Source organism: Sinocyclocheilus anshuiensis, unplaced genomic scaffold (genome assembly GCF_001515605.1).
Source record: "Sinocyclocheilus anshuiensis isolate Anshui unplaced genomic scaffold, SAMN03320099.WGS_v1.1 scaffold278, whole genome shotgun sequence".
Taxonomy (NCBI): Eukaryota; Metazoa; Chordata; class Actinopteri; order Cypriniformes; family Cyprinidae; genus Sinocyclocheilus; species Sinocyclocheilus anshuiensis.
The window spans coordinates 2,464,080-2,483,947 of record NW_015546072.1 but is presented as its reverse complement, the minus strand read 5'-3'; the positions used below and the strand labels follow the sequence as shown (position 1 = coordinate 2,483,947).

Below are 19,868 nucleotides of genomic sequence, written 5' to 3'. Positions count from 1 at the left end.
ATATTCTGTTACACCAAATACACAAAATAATGATCTTTAAAAAAGCATCATATGACCCCTTTAAAAATGAGCCTAGGTTGCAACCAACACTGAGACGTTTTTCAACAGACTTGCTCCAAAGAAGGAAGTCAGTCATACTTGTTTGGAATAACATGAGGGTGAAAAAAAAAAGATGACAGTTTTCATTTTGGGGTGAACTATCCCTTTAAGGGTAATGTGCACATCACATTTCATGACCATGAATAAACAATGTTATGGTCACGGAGTGTGTGTTGTGGCCATGACAACTTATATTATTGAGAACCACTATGATACCCGTTATCTCAGTTTAAACAGGCCGTCTGCCTTGTTTGCCGTTTGAATTGTATACAAAGACTGTGATCAGTGTAACAGTGAGGCTAAATCCTTCTCTGATTGTACATGTGTTCATTTCAAACTGCTGTTCATTTAAAAAAAAAAGATGCAAAAGACGACTTAATTATTCAATCCCCCTTACTGAAAAATGTCAGCCTATTAAGAGATTAGCCAAGAAATCTCATAGGTATTTTTGGAATATTGTGATGATTGCATAGCAATACACGCAGACAGTTCCCTGCTAAATAACATTTCAGTAATAACATGGTTGTTTAATATTCATTTTATGCTCAGTTTTTGTATTCTTTCATTCTCCAGGAGGGTTTGTTGAATAAAAAATAAATAAATAAAATAATCTAAGAGTGAATTCTCTGGTTATGGAATTAGACTTTTCTACTTGTTTTAAATACTAGGCTAGAAAAAATAACATGTTTCCACAATTAATATTTGCTGTTTTAACATGTTAAAAATAATTAACTCGGAAAAAATATCAATGATACTGGCCTTCATTCATAGTACTTAAAAATATGACATTAAACAAAAATTTTACATATCAAATATTTAAAATACAGTCTTTGTTGTTTCCGCAATAATTTGGGGATTCAGATATATTTATTATTACAAATTTAAATGTTATGATCAATTGCGATTTATTACAGAAACCTGTGGGATTTAATTAGTTCATTTTTGTAAGTTAGTTAATTTGTCAGTCAGTCTTGGTAACAGTCCTAATAATAACACATTTATTATATTTATTTAGTCTTAGCTTCTTTATTTGCACAATTTTTTTTGTCTACTGCACTGCTGATTCTTTTAAATCTCAATTATTCACGCGTTTCCTTTTGTAGTGCTTCTGTCCCCCACTTAGATGCTCAATTTTCTTGTGAAATGTGCCATGAAATCTCAGAATTACAGCCAGCAATGGTTCCTCTCATTTAGATGTCTTTTGGACAGTCTTTGTCTTGGTCGTTCTATCTCTGCTTCCCTTTAATAAAATGCAATAACGTGGAACTTGTGTAGCGCATAGAGCCATGTTCTGAATCATTCATCTATAAAATCCATCTGCTTTTTCCGCGTGATTCTCCCACCAGACTCCCAGACAAGAGCATCTTGCACATGCTGTATCAAGACTGGATAAGGATGTCATATTATGCCTGAAGGCATGAAGAATCCAATACTTTGTGGAATATAATATCTGTAGAAGAGCATTAAAGGCATTGCAGCATGTGTTGTTTCTCACATGCGTGTTTGCTGCTGTTTTGGCTGATGCCGTGCTGACTGTGCCCAGTGGGGCTCTTGCACTGATTCAGGCAGCTGCTGGAGGAATCTGGAGCTCTCAGCTCTGTGCTAATGTGTAGTGACATGAAATCATCTCTACACTCAAGACTTCCATCTGCTGTTCTGAACGGGGAAATGGTTTAGTGATTAGTGGTCTGTCCTTTCAGATGCTGTGCTGTGAATTCTCTGACTGTGGCGTTCATTTTTGGAACATTTGATTGCTTGACTTCGGATCATTTGTGGTTAACAGCAGAAAAACATAATCCACCAGTAGACATACAGCATAAAGAGGTCTACAGCATTTTTACCACAGGCATAAGATAAACCACCACACTTCATACCCAGTCATATGTTTTCTAATTAAACCTTCATCAAAGAACGGGTTTAATTAGTTGTGTCATTTCTTTACAATGTAAATGTGTAGTTCCCTGTCGATACTACACTCGTACTGCGTCTGCTAAGACGCTATGGGAAAAAGCCTTTTTTCTCCTGAACTGAAGCCTATTTTAAATCACGCAGTGAAACTGCACGGCCATTGGTTTCGTGCAGTGTATAAAAAACGAACCAATGGCTCGGCAGCGGAGCCATTGGAGCTATATAAGCGGGCATTCGCCACAGGATTCTCAGATTTCTTCTCTTTCAGCGACGTCTACGCTGATCCGAAGCCTGCTTGCCGTTGACACGCCTTCCCAGCTGGAATCGGGACCTCTCAGCATGGCTGACCTGCTTCTCCGCTGCTTCAGCGACGCAGCAGTTCTGGTCCATTTCCCCTGCCGCCATCCGGTGATTCTAAAAGAGCTTACTAAAAGAGCTTGGCGTTGTTGCAAATGCCGTGCCGTTACTGCGGTTCGTGCGGGGTCTCCCCTGCACACCGTGGAGTGCGTTTCCTGCTTGGGGAAATCTCACGCGGAAGCTGCGCTCACGGGAACTGAGTGTTCTCACTGCGAGAACTTCAGTCTCGCCTCTCTTCGCTCGGGGATCGCTTTCTTTTCAGAGAGCGACTCCGTCCCTCGCGCCCTCCCGTTTTCTTCCTCCCAGGGACCTGTGAGGAAAAAACAGCGGGGCAGAGGACTCGAGCGACCGGCTGCGAGCGAGCTCACGTCGGCCCAGATCCCGTGTGCCTCGCCCTCGCCCCAGAGAGAGAGTTCTCCCGTCCTTTTCTCCCAGTCTGACCAGCGTCCCTCTGTCAGCGCGAGCGACCTGGTCTCATTTGGGGGAAGTGAGGACGAGCTGCTTGATGACAGCATGTCATTAACAGCCTCGGACGCAGTCCCACCGCCTTGCCATCATCCTCGCCCAGTGCCGCCAAAGACGGGATGGATGCCGAACTTCTCCGTATCCTCTCTAAAGCGGTCGAAGAGCTGGGTTTAGAGTGGTCTCCACCAGAGGAGCCCTCTCGTGTAGGATGAATGGTTCCTGCCGGGGCGCCGCAGGAATCCATTCATTTCCGGAGGTCCACGACGAGCTCACCAGATCGTGGCGCGCTCCCTACTCTGCCCGCCTCCGTACTTCTGCGTCATCCACCTTCACTTATATCGACGGCGCTGAAGAGAAGGGGTACGATAAACTGCCTCCCCTGGATGAGTCGGTGGCTGCGCACCACTGCCCGCCCACGGCTATCGGCTGGATAGCAAAGGCCACTCACCCGTCCAAGCCGTGTAGTACCACTTCAGCTCTCGCTGGACGCGCCTACACTTCAGCTGGACAGGCGGCTTCGGTGCTTCATTCAATGGCGGTCCTCCAGGTATTTCAGGCCAAGATCCACGCATCCTCAGATGAGTCTGGCCTGGAACCCGTGACCCTCAGGGAGCTGAGGAGCACAACTGACCAGCTCCGCTGCTGCTTCTAGTCGCCCTAAGTCTACGCCGACTCAGCAGCCCGCAAAGCCAGCACATGTTGCCCCCACCGTTCAGCCCACTAAGGCTCAGCAGATGCGAGGACACTCCCACTCGGCCAGACGCTACCCTCTTCCTAAGCGTCAGGCACCCTGACCCAAGATTGTGTTGGACCTGGCGCCTCAGGCATCTTCCTGATCTGCGGGACAGGAAGAGGATAGGGCCAGGTCTCGCTACGGCCGGACCGCCTCCCAAGCAGCCTCTCTTAGACCTCCTGACACCCCGTTCAACTCCGGGTACAGAGGAAAATTTGTTTTTTGCAAACAATGGGTCCGTTCAAGCGCCCAAGCAATCAGCCGCTGTTATAGCGGGAAAAATAAAACGCAAACATTTTCAAAAAGAGAGCAAACTTCCTCTTCCATTGCTCACGAGTATTCTGCCCCCATGCGGCCAGTCACTCGAGTTAATTCAACCCCTCACCACGCGGGTCAAGGCCTGGCAGGCTATCCCCGGAGTGTCGAGATGGGTCATGGGGATAATAAAATGAATTTATTCACTCCAATTTGCTCGAAGACCCCCGCGCTTCCGTGGCGTGGTCCCCACCTTAGTGCAAAGCAAGGACGCTCACGTCCTGCGCTCAGAGGTGATGAATCTGCTGGCAAAAGGAGCTGTAGAAACGGTTCCTCCAGCTCAGAGCGAGTCTACAGCCGTTACTTCCTCGTCCCCAAAAAAGATGGTGGCCTCCGGCCCATCCTCGATGTCAGACGCCTGAATCACGCCCTCATGAAAAGGTCGTTCAGGATGACTACGCTGAAACAGATCCTTGTGCAGATTCGCTCAGGAGACCGGTTCTTTTCTCTGGACCTAAAGGATGCATACTTTCACATCCAGATAGCCCCCGTCACAGGCGATTCTTGAGATTCACTTTCGAGGGAGTGGCTTATCAATACACGGTCCTCCCCTTCGGGCTGTCCCTGGCCCCCCGCACTTTTACAAAGTGCATGGACGCGGCTCTATCCCCTCTGAGACAGATGGGAATCCGCATTCTCAACTACCTTGACGATTGGCTCGTTTTGGCCCAGTCAGAGGCAGAACTAATATCAAACAGGACCCTCCTCCTCAGTCACCTAGAGTGCCTGGGACTCAGGGTCAATTTTGCCAAGAGCGCGTTGTTCCCCAGCCAGCGAATATCGTTTCTGGGAACAATTTTCGCCTCAAATGAGAGCTGTAGTTGCGCCGGAACGGGCTCTGGCCATACAGAGACTGGCGACCTCCTTCGAGATTGGTACCACTCGCCCTCTCAAAATGTTTCAGAGGATGCTGGGCCTCATGGCTGTGGTATCGCCAGTGCTACAGTTGGGTCTGCTTCGTATGCACCCCCTGGAAACCACGGGTTCCATCCCATGCGTGGCGTCACGGACGCCTGTAGGTCAGGGGGAATCAGACCTGTATAACAGCCCTGGCCCCCTGAAAGAGCTCTCGCTGGATGGAACAGGGCGTGACCATGGGAATGGTTTGCAGAAGGACTGTTGTCACGACAGATGCCTCCAACACAGGTTGGGGAGCGCTGTGCGAAGGTAAAGGCCACTGGTCGAAAGCGGAGAAAGGCTTCCACATCAACTGCCTGGAAATGCTAGCAGTGTGTCGAGACTGTCAGTTCTTCCTGCCAGTCCTAAAAGGGCACCATGTGCTAATCCGGTCGGACAACATGTCTGTGGTGTCCTACATAAATCGCCAAGGAGGCCTCTCCTCACGTCTCTTCATTCTGGCAGAGCGCCTCCTGGATTGGGCTCAACTCAACCTGCGCTCGCTGAGAGCAGTGCATATCCCGGGCAAATTGAATCAAGGAGCGGACATATTATCAAGGAGCAATGTCCCCTCAGAGGAGTGGACGCTCCATCCGCAGATGGTTCAGAGGATCTGGGAGATCTTCGGCGAGGCCGAGGTAGACCTCTTCGCCTCAGAAGACAACTCTCACTGCCCAATTTATTACGATTGGCCCAACCTCCTTCTTTATGCATTTTCCCCAATCGCCCTGATCCCACACATAATCAGGCAAATCAGGGAACAAAAACACAAGGTTCTACTGGTGGCCCCTCTCTGGATGAACCAGCTGTGGCTATCAGAGCTGACTCAGCTGTTGGTAGCGGCCCCTTGGCCCATTCCGTTGAGAAGGAATCTCCTCTCTCAAGCGAACGGAACAATATGGCACCCTCGGCTCGATCTGTGGGCCCTACACCTCTGGCCGCTCGACGGGAGCCTTCGAGCCTCCCAGGGCGAGTCTTAAGTATCGCTACAGTCTACCAACATTCGGTCACTGTCGCTGAAGACTGCTCTGCTTCTGGCACTAGCATCAGTAAAGCGAATAGGGGACCTGCAGGCGCTCTCCATTAGGCCTGCCTGTCTGGAATTCGGGCCTAACGACTCTAAGGTCGTCCTGAAACCAAGGCATGGTTAAGTACCAAAGGGGCTCTCCACTCCATTCAGAGCACAGGTCATTACGCTCTCTGCGCTTCCTCCCTCTGAAGAGGACAGAGAGTTATCTCTGCTCTGCCCCATCAGAGCTCTGAGAATTTACATTGAGCGTTCCGCCCCTTATAGACGAACGGAACAACTCTTTGTCAGCTTCGGTAACCGCACCAAAGGGCATCCGGTCACGAAGCAAAGACTCTCTAGATGGATAGTAGACGCCATCACGCTAGCCTACTCTTCCTTGGGCTTTCAATGTCCCATCGGAGTACGGGCCCATTCTACCAGAGGCATCGCCTCGTCTTGGGCATGGTCCAGCGGTGTGTCCATTGCGGATATTTGTGAGGCGGCCGGCTGGGCCTCGCCGTCCACATTCGCAAGGTTTTATAACCTGGAAGTCCTCCGGATCCTCTCCGCTTGATGAGACACGCGCTGCATTACACAAACAGATCTGATAAAGAGCCCTTGACCATATCACGCTCAAGCTCTCTGGCATTAGTTCACCTGTCAGCTCTCGACCCCTGGATGCCAAAGTTGCAGGAGAACTCTGGAACGAATAACCAGGCCGGGTGTGACCTCAAGAAGCTCAGGCCGTCTTAGCCTTGGGTTGTTGTTAACTTCTCTTTGGGCATTGCTGCTTACGGAAGTTATGATACTTATAGTCATTCCTCTACCTTAGCACAGCGTGACTGTACTGTGTTCCCATAGAATCTTAGCAGATGCAGTACGAGTATAGTATCGACAGGGAACGTACTCGGTTACTAACGTAACCTCGGTTCCCTGAGATATGGGAACGAGTACTGCATTGCTAGCCGTGCTATGTAGCCGCACGACCAATCAATGGTTCGACCACGAACCAATGGCTGTGCAGTTTCACTGCGTGATTGAAAAAAGGCTTCAGTTCAGGAGAAAAAAGGCTTTTTCCCATAGCATCTTAGCAGATGCAGTACTTGTTCCCGAATCTCAGAGAGCCGAGGTTACGTTAGTAACCAAGTACGTTATTACCTTAAGGAGCTCTTTCTATTTGATCAGACTTTAGTTTGTTCAGTCAAATTACTTTGACAAATTACGTCTGGTTATGTACATATCAAATTCAAATTTAGCATTAGCAAAACTTTATGTATCCACTGTACATCCAATTTTCACAATTTCAACTTATTTAAATTTGTTTGAAAACATATAATTAATCTTAATTAAATAACAATGTGCTTTATTAGTGCTTTGTTACACTAATCCCATATTCAAGAATATTACATATCTAAAAAAAATGAAGTTATTTTATTATATTGTATTTTTTTTCCAAACGTGTACTGCAGTGCATGAAATGCAATAAAGTACTTCATTAAAAAGAGATACTTGTAGTGCTACCGGCATGTTGAATTTTTAAGGTTATTGTTAAATTAAAGGGATAGTACACCCAAAAATAAAAATTATGTCATTAATGACTCGCCCTCATGTCGTTCCGAACCTGTAAGACCTTCGTTCATCTTCGAAAAACAAATATTTTTGATTAAATCTGAGAGCTTTCTACCCTCCATAAATAGCAATGCAACTACCATGTTCAAGGCCCAGAAAGGTAGTAAGAACATTGTTAAAACAGTCCATGTGACATCAGTGGTTCAACCTTAATTTTATGAGGCTACAGGAATACTTTTTGTGCTCAAAGAAAACAAAACTTTATTCAACAATTTCTGATGAATCTTTCTGGGCCTTGAATGTGTTAGATCTGTTTCTATATAATTAATGACATAATTTTCTTTTTTGGGTGAACTATCCCTTTTTAAGGTATTTAATCATGTTAATGGGTGAAAATGTACACAACCAGTTGTTAAAAAACTGTAAGACATAGGAAAATACATTGTGAATTACATTTCTTGCCAAATGGCTAATTGATTTGGCTAACTGACATATATTTAAAAAATTAAAAGGTTTTATTGGGAGGAGAAAAACATTTAAAATTAATTATTTATGTTTACAGTTTAGATTCACTAGTAAATTTATCTTGTTTTCATGATGTTTATATCTTCATGATATAGTATATTTAACATTGTAACTTGATTAGTTAAAAATCTTCCATTAGTTCCTTAAAAAAAATAAAGATAGAAAAGTTGGTTGTTGGTGTGAATGTCTTGTAGATTCAGATTTCACTGAGATTTCTCCTCACGCCTCCTGAGCTAATAAAAATCAATAATTCTCTGACAATAACAATAACACTGTCTCAGGGAGGATTGGGAAAGATGAGTATGGCTCTTCCTCTGACCACAGGGTGTCACTGTGATGTTTCATTGGTGGAATCCCCTGTCTGCTGTTCTCATAATCTACTGTTACATACTGTTACATCCTCAGTGCAGAGACTGAGAGAGAACCGAGACTCCCACTACAGCCAGTGGGCCGTTCTCTCTGTTCGTGAAGATTTAATGCTTACAGCGGCGTGTTGATGTTTGCTTTCTGGCGCATGTGCTGTAATCATTTATATAAAAGGTGTTTGGTCTCTGGAGGTATACTATACAGTAGGTACTTGAATGTTTCTAAGCCTGAACAGTTTCTTAAGGGTAAATGCTACTTTTGGCCAGTACACATATTGAGTGTCATAGCGAAAAAGGACAATATAGTGTTGAACTGTAATTGAAATGTGTCTCACAGTATCAGTTTAACAGCGTGATCAGTAAACCCCACAACAGATATACAAATAAGCATGGCTTGACTTAACTTGAGGAGAGGTGTGATATTATGTTTCTAGACACTTTTGCTTACAATTTTCACTTGGTGGACCTTACACCCTTGCAGTGTCCTAGCAACCACCCAGTCACTATAGCAACCAGATAGCATCACACTAACAACCACCCAGAATACTGGGCAACTGCATTGCAACGCCCAGATGATCAGCAACTACACAGAGCACCCAAGCAAACACAATGTGTTAAAACAACCACCCAGAACACTGTAGCAACTGCGTAACAACAATAACACTGTCTCAACAACAACACTCCGGAGACCAGACAAGAAATTACACAAAACAAGCAATGCCTTAGTAACCACATAGCAAGGTGCTAACAACCGCCAGAACACTTTAGCAACTGCATAGCAATGCCCTAGAAACCATCCAAAACACTGCATCCTGGTGGCAAGTTGCATCATCATTTTCTTCATAAAATTTAAAATTCTAAACTTTACATAAACTGAGTGTCTATTTACTAAATGCAAATAGCCCAACTTGTTGGCAGAAGCTATTTACACTAACTCCACCCACCAACGTGTGATTGGGCTAGTCATTAACACTACTAAAGACGATTATCGACCAACCGGAGTAGATGGTAAAGCTCATACCATAGTGCAGGGGTGGCGAACGTCGGTCCTGGAGAGCCGCAGCCCTGCAGAGTTTTGCTTCGACCCTAATCAAACACCTGAACAAGCTAATCAAGGTATGAACGGTTACTAGGAAGCTACAGGCAGGTACAAGGAACAAGGAATATTTTAAAGCTTTTTAGTCTTTACTTTTTTATATTAGTTTTAATTAGGGTTGGAGCTGAACTCTGCAGGGGCTCTCCAGGACCGGAGTTCGCCACCCCTGCCATAGTGTTTTTGACATGATCGTCCCAAGTTCGAATCCGCCTTTTGCAGAACTCTTTCCTTTTTTTTAAATCCCATATCACATCAGAAAGGCATTTATTTTCAATAAAAATGAAGGAAACAATCAAATAATTGAAAATAAAATATTAGGCAGAGTAAGGGGTAGGTGTATGGAGGGCTTTATTGTACCAATAAGCCGGCATCCATTTAATAATTTGAATTAAAATTTACACTCAATACGTTATTATTGCATACCGTTTTATAATGTACTACAATACTGAGGAGCAGATAATTGCCACTATTTGCAATAAGTAGTAAAAAAAAGCAGAACATTGCTATTTTAACATAGTGTAAATAGAATCTATAGCTATTTGCATTTAGTGTAAATAGCATCTAGCTGCCTTAAATAAACACAAAGCTACAAAATACAAAATACTTAACTCTGCACTCCATTAGGCAATATTACTCACATTATTAATTTAATCCGAAGCCTATAGTTATATAGGCCTATGTGTTTGGTTGAATTTGTTTAAAAAGCTCTTTCTTTCTGGCCTCACTTTTTAATTAAATATTTCCAAGTGCTGATAATGATGCTGTTGTTGTTTTTTAGTTTTTTAAAATGCATATCATATACAGCCCATTATCTTCATCTTTCATCTCTCCATTGAAAGGCTGTATTTTTCAGCATTATTAAAATGTGTGGGTCAGCTTGATGTCTTGGTTTTGATGTGGTAATGTGATTCGGTTCAGATACACTTGCGCAGTTGAGGCTGTAGGCTGGAGAATCTTCAGACCATATTGAGCACTGAAGACTCCACGAGCCTCAGTTCTTCAGTCGTGAGAGATTGTGATTACCCTCATCGGCGTAGTACGCGTGTCCGGCAGCAGGTGTATTTACGGATGCGACGCGCGGTAAAGTGAAGCATGAGCCCGCGCTGACAGCCCCCGTCCATCTCTGCTGGCGGTAACTTGTGAGCCTGAAGAATGGCAGGTGCCAAAAGAACCGAGTCGCCGTCCGAAATCGACCCGGACGTGAAGACCGAAGCCAGGAAATCCTTCGAGCACATTTGGCTCAATTCGACGGTGCCGGTTCGGACGATGGGTTCTTTTGCGAGCGATGCTGGCCAAAGGTACCGCAGTCCCGTTTCAAGCAGCATGTGTGTGTGAACACTGTTTGATCACAAAACTGCAGCATCCTCCAGCACGCGCCACATTCACTGGGAGGAACTCAAAACTGATGCGCTAATGTCGATGATGGATGAAACGATCAAGAAATCGTATATTTCGTGTTTAGTGGAGCTTGCATGTAAATGGTTGGCGATTTTGTTGAAGTAGTCTTGAGGGAATCACATCAGTGATCTGAAATTCTATTCGTTTTGATCACTGGCATTGCACACCAATGCGATCTAATACAGGAATGTCAGGTCTGCCTGATAATGCTGTGGCAATATTAATCTGCCACAAAGATTACATAAAGCCACCTAAAACGTTTATAATTTAATATGACTGACAGGAGGGTGCTGCATCTCTTTTTCTTTCTGTAAGTCTTTTATATTTACTCATCCAGTCATCTAATAGCTCTTTATTACATTAAGAAATAAAACTTAGATTGTTGTGGATATTGATTTTATGTTGTAGTCTAATGCAAACCGCCGGTATTCCTCTTTTTTGAGCAATTCAGAAGGCTTGACTTGTAGAAACCTCTACTAATTTGGTGTCAAATAATCATTTGACAGTAAAATACGATGCTTTGTGCAAATCACTTTGTTCCCTTATAAACAAATTACTTTTAAAGTGCTGGTGAAGTAGTAAACAGATGTATTTTCTTTTTCACATTTGCTCTGTGTGGCCTTTATATCATATTCATATGTGTATTTATTTGATCAGTAAACCTCAGTCGTTAATTTTGAATGCATGTTTTATTTTCCATCTCATTGTCGAATGTTATTGGATCCAACTGACAGATGAGTTTACCTATATTAATGAGTTTTTCAAATAATACAACCTCATGGTCATGTAATTTGCATATGATTGTTGACTGAAGCTGAACAGGCACCTGTAAAGCATACTATCACTTATTATAAGGTGGTATAAACCAATATCAGTCTATATGCAAATCACATAATATATGATTAGTTCATCATGGTTTGGTTAGGCAAAATAATCATCCACAATGCTTTTCTTTATTCTTAGTCCACACCCAGCTCTCATCTCACTCTAAAGCAGTTCTTTCAATGTGAGCTGAAGCTCTATGGACCTAATGCAGCTTCCTGCAGAGTTGGTTTCATATCTGTTCAATGATGTCCTCTAATGTAATCCACTCCAACTGCCCATTCAGCCTATTTCCCTACTGCGATAATGGTGCACAAAGGCACTTGTGTTTGCAGTTGAGCTGAATATGAGAGATGAGCAAAGGGAGAGCTGTAGAGTTGTGTAAAAATGTCAAAATAATTTTCTATAAGGAGCATAGAGTGAGAAATGGATTATGGTTATACTCTGGATTTTTTATGTAATTAAAGTGCACTGTAATACCATTTATATGTATTTTATATGGTATAATTGCTCTAAATATAAAATATTTAAATATATGCATGTATCTTCTGTAGGGATGCAGCGATTAACCGGTTTCGCGATTAACCGTGCTTTAAAACATCACGGTTAATTAATCGTAAAGGTTCTGCTAAACTGATTGTTTCTGTTACACGGAATGGAACTGTTGCAGCTTGTGCAAAATGGAAACAAAGTTACACTAAAGGTGCACCAGCTTAAAATGAAGTGCTTATCAGAGACACAGAGGCTATTACACGCATTAGATTAACTGTGACAGAGGGACCAAACAGCGAAGCTTTATTTCCACCAGAGAAATGCTTGTCGATAGTGTGGGACCATTTTGCGTACACCAAGAATGACCAGGGTGTCATTTAAATATTGCCGTAAAAAACTGCTGCTAAAGAGCAAACACATTAGGGATAATGCATGGCTAGCTGTACATTGAACAATTTTAATGCACGACGTGAAGGCAAGAAAAACCTGACGTGAAGCTACGGCTCGTTAGCTCAGCATTCTGCCCGCTTCAGATCAGAAAGAGATGAAATAGTGCGGTAAGATCACATTTATTTGAATTAATTAATTATAATATTTAGCTACTTGAATTAATTATTCGATCGAGAGAGAGAGAGAGAGAGAGAGAGAGAGAGAGAGAGAGAGAGGTGACAGTTGCCTACCTGCATCTGTGCATCTCTCTAGTAGGCTATTTAATCTATTTTATTAATAAAAGTCGTGGGGCAGCGTTCTCAAGAATTTTGTGTCCTCCTGAATGTTTGTATACATGCGCAGTGCGATGTCCAATCTCACAAACCTAAATAATAGACATGGTTTTCTCAGGCCAAACTTTGTTATTTACTATCCCTGTTGTAGTATTATTCATAAGATTTGTTTTTTTCACCATGTTTCCAAATTCTGTACCCCAGGTCCAAAAGAAATGTAAAGAATGTACAAACTGAAAACATTAAATACTTTTGTGATCTATTTCCATTTGTTATTTTCAAAAGAGAAATACTGTCATGGATGTTTACAGAGCAGAGGTCACCTTTTTTAAATTTCAATAGGAGAGATGGACTTTTCTTTGTCTTTTGTTTATTATTATTTTGTGCTGTATTGTTGGTTACGGTGTTATTTCTGTTTCAAAAGCCAGCAAAAAAAAAAATAGCACTTTAATATCTAAAGAGTGTTCATGTGATTTTATACATTAGTAATGTTGAATTGAATAAATGCATAATAATCGCCATAATCGTAAAACCATGATTATTCCTCAGACAATAATCTTACCAACAAAATCTATAATCGTTGCATCCCTAATCTTCTGGTTGGAGTGCACATTTCATGTAATTCCCATTGGCAAAATTGTTTGGCAAAGATAATTCATAAGCGTTTATGGCATTTTATCTGCTGCAGTAAACCTCGCTTCTAGACCTTAGCTGTATAGTACACTGTATCTTTGTAAAACTCTTTAAATAATGGAGATGGAGGCTTTTAATTTCAGACTTGTGTTGTGATGTCTAAACACATAAACCTGTGAACCCCTGAAGGTAAAAGGTTTTGGTGGCCAGCAGTGTTTAATTAACATTTATTGCCTGTATAAATAAAATATGATGTTAATGTAACATCTTTTGAGTCCTCCAGGGCTTTAAAGAAGGAAATATGTCAATTCCTCTGTCCCTCTATTGATCTGCCCAGTGGATGCCTTAACAACAATATATAATAGGCAAGTCTATCTTGGCATTAGTTGCCAAGAGCAGACTATAAATAGGGCACAGGCTTACACAAGGATGAAAAGGAATCTTAATTAACTGTCTTTCATACTGTCATCATGTCAAGTAATTGCAGTAAGGAGGAAAGCAATGGTTAAAAAAAAAACACAAATTAAAATGGGAAAAAATGCAGTGTGTTGTCATTCAAAATTTCAACATCAGGGTGAAATTGAAATTGCTTTCTGCTTGTATTAGTACTACCTGAAGCTGTAAAACAAGCTGTAAAAACCCAACTGCATTGGCACTTTATTGATGTGATATTATTAGTGCTGTCAATAATCGCATCCAAAATAAAAGTTTTTGTTTACATAATATATGTGTGTATACTGTGTATATTTATTAAGTATATATAAATACAAACACACGCATGTATATATTTAAGAAAAATATGTTATGTTTATATATTAAATATATTTATATATATAATATAAAATAAGAATATAAATATATAAATGTATATACATGCAAATATTTTCAAAATATGTACTGTATGTGTGTGTATTTATATATAATAAATATACACACACATATATTATGTAAACAAAAACTTATTTTGGATGCAATTAATCGTTTGACAGCACTATTATATTTTGACCAACTTTCAAACACTTATTAAGTCTTAACATTGCTTAATATTATCATATTCATATTCATATTATTAAACACTTTCTTATTATTTTGATGTTTTATTGTACACATCACACAAATGCATTTGGATATACATTTGAACTATTAAAAGATTAAGGACTTTCCTTTTTATCTACATGTGGTGACATTGCCTTTGGCTTGAAAATTGGGTTATATTATATTATTAAAGTTAAAAGGTATAGATATAGGAACTGAATTGAAATTCGAGGTGAACCTTCATTCCAACAACATATATTCAGAGCTAATTTAGCCTTTGTATTGTTTCCACCCTGTTACAATGATCTTAAACATTAGAAAGGATGATTTATAAAGATATCGGCCATTTTTTGGCCAGCAGAGAAGATATTCAGCTAACCAAAAATAAACAAAGTTTTGCAGTAATGCAAATTTGCATTAAATTTAGCCTAATTTCAGTTTTAAAGAAATGCTGGTGTGACTTCCACTCTGGAAGGTTAGCGTATTCTGTAGTACATTGTTTGTGAGAATGCCTTATAAGTCAGTATGTAAAAAAAAAAAAGTTTTGATGCATTTTAACATATAGCAATGTATGTTACATTCAGTGATGACATATAGTCATGACTCTTATAAATGTCCCTATAGTACCAAGGACAATAACGGTATTTATAAAGTTTTAATAATCATCCTAATTCTGAATAATGTTGGAATCACTTTCAGAACTTTAGCTGATGTACAAAAAAAAAACCTAAACATTTGACAGCCAATTAAAATCCAATTTAAAGAGCTCAGTCATTTAAAGCGGCAGACAACAGAATTGCAGGGAGGGCTTATAATAAACAGAATGTTATTTCCCACTGGTGTGGACATTAATAGTTATCATTATCATTATAGTTACAGTTCTTGGTGTGAACAAGCCTTAATAGAGTGGAAATGCCTAATATAAGTTTATTTTATACATATTATTAGATGATAAAAATACTTGTTCTGTAACCAATTAGCAAACAGTTTTATGACACTTGATAGTAACTATTATAATAAATAAATAAATAAATATTTTCCCATGTTTGACACAGAGTGAAAAAGGCACATTTTTGAAGCACTGTAAATGACAAATTGGCAAATATATTTTAAATGTCTCAAAAGCCCTGTACAGACGGTAGTTGTTTCTCATGTGGACGTAAGGAATTTTCAGCGTTTGCAGGGGTTAGTCTGTGATTTTAATGCTGTCCGAATCCAGAATGTTGGTCTTTTTCTCTCACCACCTGCATACAAATCCCTGACCAAATTACCTACTTTTATGTACTTTTACCTACTTTTTTTGACAAACACCAAGGTTGTGATTTATTTTAATTGCTGTCTGAATCTCTGATTTTACAGGAAGAATTTGATTCAAAATTCACTGTTTAAATTCTTCTTGACCACTGCCGAGCACCGTATGGTAACTGCTACGCTGCGCTGCAGGCATTTTAAAGATGTACACTTTTATTACTTAAAGGGATAGTTCACCCAAAAATGAAAATTCTGTCATTAATTACTCACCCTCATGTCGTTCCAAACCCATAAGACCTTCGTTCATCTTCGGAACACAAATTAAGATATTTTTTATGAAATGTGAGAGCTCTCAGACCCTTCATAGACAGCAACGCAACTGTAATGTTCCCAGGTCTAGAAACGTAGTAAGGAAATCGGTAAAACAGTCCATGTGACATCAGTGGCTCAACTTCAGTTTTGCGAAGCTGCGAGAAAACTGCACCTTTGATGGTGACTAATGCAAAATGTACCATGACACAAATAACCACTTCTGTTTCACGATTCTAAACAACCCAAATATTTTTTTAAAAATCTGAATGATCTACACTGACTTAATTTCAAAGCTACTTTTGGACCACTTTGTGACACATTTTGATTATACCCGAAGGGCATTTCTCTGCCCTGTCAGCTCTTTCCATTTCTTTTTTGAGCACTTAGTGAAGACAGCAAGGAGTGAAGGAGTGAAATTGTTTGTATGGTCAGCTCTCCTTAAAATGTTGGGGGTATTTGCAATGTGTAAGATGGCACATTTTTGTGCTGCTATATTCTTCATAAATTCCTGGCAAGCTGTCAAACGAGAGATCATGTGTGGCAAAAGTCATTGCATTTGTAAAAAAAAACCAATATCAGAGCAGCCTGCTTCATTTTATTTTGACAATTTGACATATACCATATCACATTTTTTCATACTGAATTGGTACACTGAGTAGGCCTGTCACGATAACAACTTTTTGTTGTGCGATATATTGCCCCAGAAATAATTGCGATGAGCGATATTATTGTCATTTTAAAGACCTTTTTATGCCACTGAATATATAATCATAATGTAAAAGCATAATAATGCAAGAAGGCCTGCACACTTCCAAATGACAACAAACTTTAAATTTTTAAGAATTTAGATCATGAAAATAAATATCAAAATATCAGATACCTTAAAAAACTTTAATTAATAGTAAATAAACATTTTCTAACAAAAAGTGCAAAGTAACAAGTAGAAAAAAGAAAAATGCACAAAGAACTTTTTTTCCTGACCTTCTTTTCTCTGTAAATGAAGGGTGCACACTATTGCTATTGCTATCTGCAGATGAAACTTTGTCTGTAGAAGCATTTTTTTAATTTGAACTAGCACCTCATGACTACACCACATTATGTATGAGAAGCTGCAAAAGACACAGGCGCAAGTGGAATGCAAAAAAAAAACATGGTGACATTAATTTTTAAGTAAATATAATATTTTTGGCGATATATTGCGTCACCAAAAATGATCGAGGTCATGTACATATATTGTGCGATAAGTCGATATATTGATTATTGCGACAGGCCTAACACTGAGTCAACAATTTTTTGGAAATGAGTGTTGCATAAGTGTAGTACACAGTGTATTGTAAGCCAGAATATGAGGGGACTCACTGACACCAGTTATATATAATGAAAATGATCGTTCCTTAATATGTCAACAACTCTCTTTCTGAGCTTTGCATAGATCAGCTTTGTAAAATAGCTGGAGCTTCAGAGCAGCTCGCAGCGAGAGTGAAATGTTTCTGAGGGTGCTGTGAAATGCTGTGGTGCAGTGCAGGGTTTGTATTTGTACTGTATGTAGGTGTAGCTTTAGACAAGCGAAAAATCATCCAGTCCGACAGCAGGGACTCAACAGACAGAAATCAGAACTGGGCATCATGTTCCTTCCTTATACACTCTAGTTCATCAGCCTAGAAATTTTGTTTTTGTGAGTAGGTAGATATACTAAATCAGTGGTTCTGTTTTATATATTTTTGGTATTTCTGTAATTATGACAGCTTCATGTTTTCAAACTATTTTTATTAACAGAAACTGGATATATCCATGTATTTAATGGTTTAAAATTGTGACAATTTTGTGATTCCAGAAGTTTAATGAATTGTATGTTCTTCAGTAAAAACGATACTTCTAGAGGGGGAAACAGATATATGATTGATTTGGTATCTTGATTTCATTTGTTAACATTTTAATTTTAGATTATTTTAATATATTGTATTCTTAGTATTATATAATTATATTAGTATTCTTATGTATTTTACATAAAGTGTGGTTCTACCACATGTACATTTTCTTATGTTTGGATATACAATAATACTTACAATACAGACATGTAAAATGTAAATCATTTACTCTAAAACATAACTGTCAAATTTAATAAAAGGAACAAGTTTATTTTACTCAAGTACTGAAGGTTTATTGTACCTAATAGAAAAAAGTTATGTGAACTCATTAACTGATTATATTGAGCATTACTTAAATTAGTTAGAGCAGATTTCATCTTCCCAGCATGCTTTGCTTTGGACTGTTAAAGGAGAGTAAATGTTGAAATTAAGTGTTATTTTGTGTGTTTTTGCACAATATATAGAGAGAGTTCTGGTAGTGTTTGTTCTGTTATTTTGGATTTAAATGGGTCTGTTTTTGGAGAGTTACCATTGTGGTAAAGAGTAGAGCCTGTGGTTAGGTTTAGGATATAGATTATCTTTGTTAATTTTGTTAGCATATTTATTTATTTATTTTTTTTGCTGTTGTTAGCTACTTAGCTAGTAGTTAACTACAGATTAGATTTACAGTATCTGATATTATTTGTTTTGTACAGTTAAAGTGGATTTTTTTTACATTATAGCAATAAATAAAGGCGATTACACTCAACTGTCCATTACATTTGTCATTAAAATGTATATTTAGAAGATGGAGTTGGATTATCAGCGCAAAAATGTCAATTTATTTGGTATACTGAAACTAAAATGTATCATTTTACATAATTTTACCCTTTATATTTTTTATATTCCTTTTATACTCTCTATAAAAGTGGCTATGATAAAGTTTGAGGGTAGGACTAAAGCATTAGTTCACCCAAAAATTTAAATTATTATGGTAGTTATGTTGCTGTCTATGGATGCGCATGTGTGTTCAACGTAAGCAGCAGCACGCGCATGCGTTGTTTACATTGAGAGGAGAGTAAGCGCATGCGTTGTGATACTCTCCACAATGGTGTCACGCTGCCTCAGACGGGATGAGGAGGACAAAATTTATTGAATAAAGTCGTTATTTTTGTTGTCTGCTACGTTTCTGGACCTAGGAACATTTCAGTTGTGTTGCTGTCTGTGGAGGGTCAGAAAGCTAATTTGTGTTCCGAAGATGAATGAAGGTCTTACAGGTTTGGAACGACATGAGGGTGAGTAATTAATGACAGAATTTTCATTTTTGGGTGAACTATCCCTTTAAGGCAGGGGTGTAAATCTCTTGTAGGGCCACAGCCCTGAAGAGTTTAGCTTCAGTCCTAATTAAATGTTCCAGCTAATCAAATCCTTCAAGCTCATTTGAAAACTACAGGGTTGGAACTAAACTCTACAGAGCTGTGACCCTGCAGGACCCCCCCCCCCACAACTATACAAATATATTGGTAAATATTTTACATTTCTATTGCTGTAAATACGTAATGTTTCCATTTTAGATGTTGTCAGTACATTCATATTGTATGTTTCGGTATCTATCCAAACATACAGAAAAGTATTTTTGTGTGTGTGGTTTGAAATCAGTTCTGCGGGAAAGTTGAGTTCCAGCAATAAGATTAAGCCCCCCTATACTGTAAATGGTTTTAGCTTGAACTTAAAATACTCTTCCATTGTTCAAAAGAGCTTGCCAGATTTTGGAAAACATGATAGAAATTAGGGATGCACCGAATGTTCGGCAACCGAAATTATTCGGCCAAAAATAGCAAAAAAAAGCTCTTTCAGTGTTCGGCCGAATAAGCGAAAAGACCAAATAAATTGTACTGAACAATGATATGACGCGATCAAATAGCAACCAGCGCAGAGTGAGAGGCGCGCACTCTTTATTATGCAGCACACACGTCAGCAGTGTGGAAGCATTTAAACTGTCGGAGAAAGACGCAGAA

At 39.8% G+C, this 19,868-nt stretch overlaps 1 protein-coding gene across 14 annotated transcripts in view; it reads left to right on the top strand.

Moving 5' to 3' along the window:
- Positions 1–19,868, top strand: part of kcnt1b (potassium sodium-activated channel subfamily T member 1b) — an 86,036-nt gene that overhangs the window by 11,274 nt on the left and 54,894 nt on the right. For 12 of the 14 annotated variants that reach the window (XM_016501138.1, XM_016501141.1, XM_016501135.1 and 9 more), the window contains exon 1: positions 10,261–10,636. The exons of the other annotated variants lie outside the window; for them this stretch is intronic. In XM_016501138.1, the coding sequence (XP_016356624.1) occupies positions 10,491–10,636 (146 nt within the window). In that variant the 5' untranslated portion in view covers positions 10,261–10,490. Of the gene's footprint in view, positions 1–10,260; positions 10,637–19,868 lie in introns of those variants that run through there. 14 annotated transcript variants of the gene reach the window in all.